The sequence below is a fragment of the Sciurus carolinensis genome, chromosome 10, assembly GCF_902686445.1.
Source record: "Sciurus carolinensis chromosome 10, mSciCar1.2, whole genome shotgun sequence".
NCBI lineage: Eukaryota > Metazoa > Chordata > Mammalia > Rodentia > Sciuridae > Sciurus > Sciurus carolinensis.
In genome coordinates, this window is record NC_062222.1 from 72,550,072 (window position 1) to 72,553,302 (window position 3,231).

The 3,231-nt window shown below is 60.4% G+C and overlaps 1 protein-coding gene across 1 annotated transcript; it reads left to right on the forward strand.

The window, feature by feature from the left end:
* The first annotated feature begins 1,185 nt into the window (after positions 1-1,185).
* Positions 1,186-2,736, forward strand: LOC124994232 (sperm motility kinase 2B-like). Its single transcript, XM_047566017.1, has one exon. It carries the CDS (start codon positions 1,186-1,188, stop codon positions 2,734-2,736), a length of 1,551 nt encoding a protein of 516 aa, XP_047421973.1.
* Positions 2,737-3,231: the final 495 nt, after the last annotated feature.

Below are 3,231 nucleotides of genomic sequence, written 5' to 3' on the forward strand. Positions count from 1 at the left end.
GTGGAAGTACCTGAGCAATAGAGCACTTGCCTGACACACCTGAGGCCCTGGCTTCCATGGCCAGTATGTCAAAAAACCAAAACACACAAAACAAAACCAACCCAAAGCCGGGCTTGAGAGAATGAGTTCAAGCCTCCTGCCCCTCCCATCCTGCAAGGACACAGCAACAAGGTGCCTTGACCTGGGACTTGCCAGTGTCCAGAACCCTGGGAATGTGACTTGTATTGTGAATAAATGGCACATCCCAAGGTTCTTTGTTACAGCATCAGGAAGGGACCCAGGTATCTGGGAAGGCTTCCATTTCCTCCCCGTACAGGAAGGACACGGTTGCTGGTTCTAGGATTCTCCGCCTGGGTATTTTATCCTTTCTTACTTTGAGCCCCTCAGTCACTGCTTTTGGCGAGCCAGGGTTTCTAGAGTGAAATCCAGTGTGAACCTTTGTGGGGAGAGGTTGATGAACATCTCTCCCTCGAACCGGTGTTAATGCCACGCCCTAGAGCATCTGAGGGGACAGAGCACTGTGGGGTAGCATCACCACGCAGGCAAAGCGCTACCATACCTTGGATGCCAAGCATTGTGAGTCGGAAGAAGTAGGAATTGAATGAACACTTTGCGTGTAGAGATGAGGCGGCCCGTAAGAGCCCCAAGTGACTAGGGATTCTCATCAGACTCCAGGTGAAAAGACCACTGGAGGACGCCACAGGTTTTAATCTCTAAATGTTGAACTAGCATTCTCCACAGCCCCGGGAAGGAAAAACGCTTCTGGGGTCCTTTCTTATTCTTATGATGACAGTGGCAAAGACCCTGGAGGCCCCAAAGTGAGAAGACCATTGGGGGCTGTGCCCATGTGTGACTGGGTCACCCCCTGCTCTGACCTCACAAGCAGCCACTGTGATGCGCCGTCCCACGGGGCCATATAAGCAGGTGGCTGGGCTGGGCTCTTCGTCCATAAGTACAGGAAGCTCTTGGTGGTGACCTGTCGGACTCCCAGATAGTTAGTGCGTTTGGTGGTTGGTGGTTGGTGGCTGGTGGCTGGTGGCTGGGGTTTTGGGGCTTTTGGTTTTTTGATTTGGGCTTTGGTTTGTTTGTTTTGTCTTTTGTCTTTTGTTGTTGGTTTTGGTGTTTCGTTTGCGTTTGTTATTTTTTTTTTTAGCTAGCGTCCTCCATCGCTGTTCCGGTTTTAGGATGCTTGGCAGTCAGAGTAGACAGCATAGAGTAGAGCGGCAGGGGCCCAGCTCCTGCTACGAGGCGGCCCTCACGGACCACTACCAGGTGGTGAGGAAGCTCGGGCGGGGGGGCTTGAGCCAGGTGGTCCTGGCCCGCCATCTCCTCACCGGGTCAGAGGTGGCGGTGAAAGTCGTGGCCAAGACCAAGGCGCTCCAGCACGTCCTGTGCGAACCGCGGAGGTTGATGGCCCTGGAACACCCCAACGTGATCCAGCTCTTCCAGGTCATCGAGACCCCACGCAACATGTACATGGTGATGGAGCGCGCAGGTGGGGGCGACCTGACCCGTTGCATCTTGAGGTCCCGTGGCCTGAGGGAGGGGAAGGCCCGCAGGCTGTTCCGGCAGGCCGTGTGCGCCGTGCGCCACTGCCACGACAGGGGCATCGCGCACCTGGACCTGAAGCCCGAAAACCTGGTGCTGGACGCCCCGGGCCGCAGCGTGAAGCTCATCGACTTTGGCCTGAGCCTCACCTTCACGCCGGGGCAGAGGCTCAGCACCTCCTGGGGCACGCTCCCGTACTGGGCCCCCGAGCTGGTGCGGGGGCAGGACTTCGAGGGGCCCCCGGCGGACGTCTGGAGCCTGGGAGTCGTGCTCTTTGAACTGCTCACGGGGAGGCAACCCTTCCGGGCGTGCACCGAGGAGGGCCTGCGGAAGAAGATCCTGCGGGGCCGCTACGCCCTCCCCAGCCGCCTGTCCCCCGAAGCCCGCAGCCTCATCCAGCGCATGCTGACGCTGGACCCGACCCAGAGGCCCACCCTGGAGCAGGTAATGGGCCACCCGTGGCTGAGCCAGGGCCAGCAGCCTCCACCCAGCCCTGGCAGCCAGCCGCTCCCCAAACGCCCCGACCCCGCCATCCTGACCCTCATGCTGGACATGGGCTTCGACCCCTACGAAGCCTGGGTGTCCCTGGACAAGCAGAAGTGGGACGAGGCCGCAGCTACCTACCGTCTCCTCCAGCACCAGGGACCCCAGGGCGTGGGCTGCAAGCTCCAGGCCAGGCCTGGGGGCCGTCGCGTGGTCGCGCCTCTCCCGGCTCCCACAGATGCCCCTGGCGCCCGGGCCAACAAGTGTGCCAGCCAGCCTGCCCTTCCCGTGCCCGGCGAGCAACAGCAGCCCGCGGAGACCAGGTCGGCGGGCCTGGAGGGCGCTGCCGGTGCCAGCGGGCCCGCCGTCCCTCTGAGCTTCTTCCGTGTGCACTCGGCCCCGCCCAGCCCCACCTGCCAGAGAGGCCCTGTGCCCCGCAGGCCCGAGAACCCCAGGCCCAGCCTCAGCAGGCAGGTGGCAGAAGACCCCAGCTCGTCCTCCCAGGGTTCCTCCTCCGGCCGATCCTCGGACAGCCGCGGGGGCTGGAGGCAGGCCACTGGGAGGATGGCCACCTTCCTTGGAAAACTCTGCTGCTGCCTGCCCTGCTTTTGCTGGCCCGCGTCCCCAAGGAGAGTGGCACCCATGCAAGGAGGCCACGGACGCCCCAGGGCCCCACACAGAGTGGCTCCAGGGAACGTGCCCTGATGGGACAGGCAGACCAACAGACAGCAAGAGGTCCCCGAGCTCCGAGCATCCTGACCTGGTGGAGTGGGCACCCGCCCGGAGTGAACTCCAAGAGCTTCAGCCATGATGTGCGGTCAACTGGCCCCAGCTCCTCCCCTACCCGCCCCCCAGCGGACTCCAGTCTTCATCCTCCACCACTCTCCGCCTCCACCTACAGACATCAGAGACTCTGTCCCCTGGGACACTTCCCCCTGCCCTGCCCTGCCCTGGCCTTCCTCCTGGGCTTCTGGGACAGCAGAGATGGTTCCTGAGAAATTTCCCCTCCTCCTCACCAGTTGTATAATAAAATTGACGTTCCAAAGATTGTTTTCTTTTGCTTTGTTTTAAAAAGGCAGGTTACAAAATAGAAATTTTAAAAAGGAAAAAAAAAATCACAGGAAACAACAGAGAGAGGCCTCAGGGTAAAGGCAGGAGCCCAGGACCAGTACCACTGGGCCTCTGGCCAATGTACAGTGT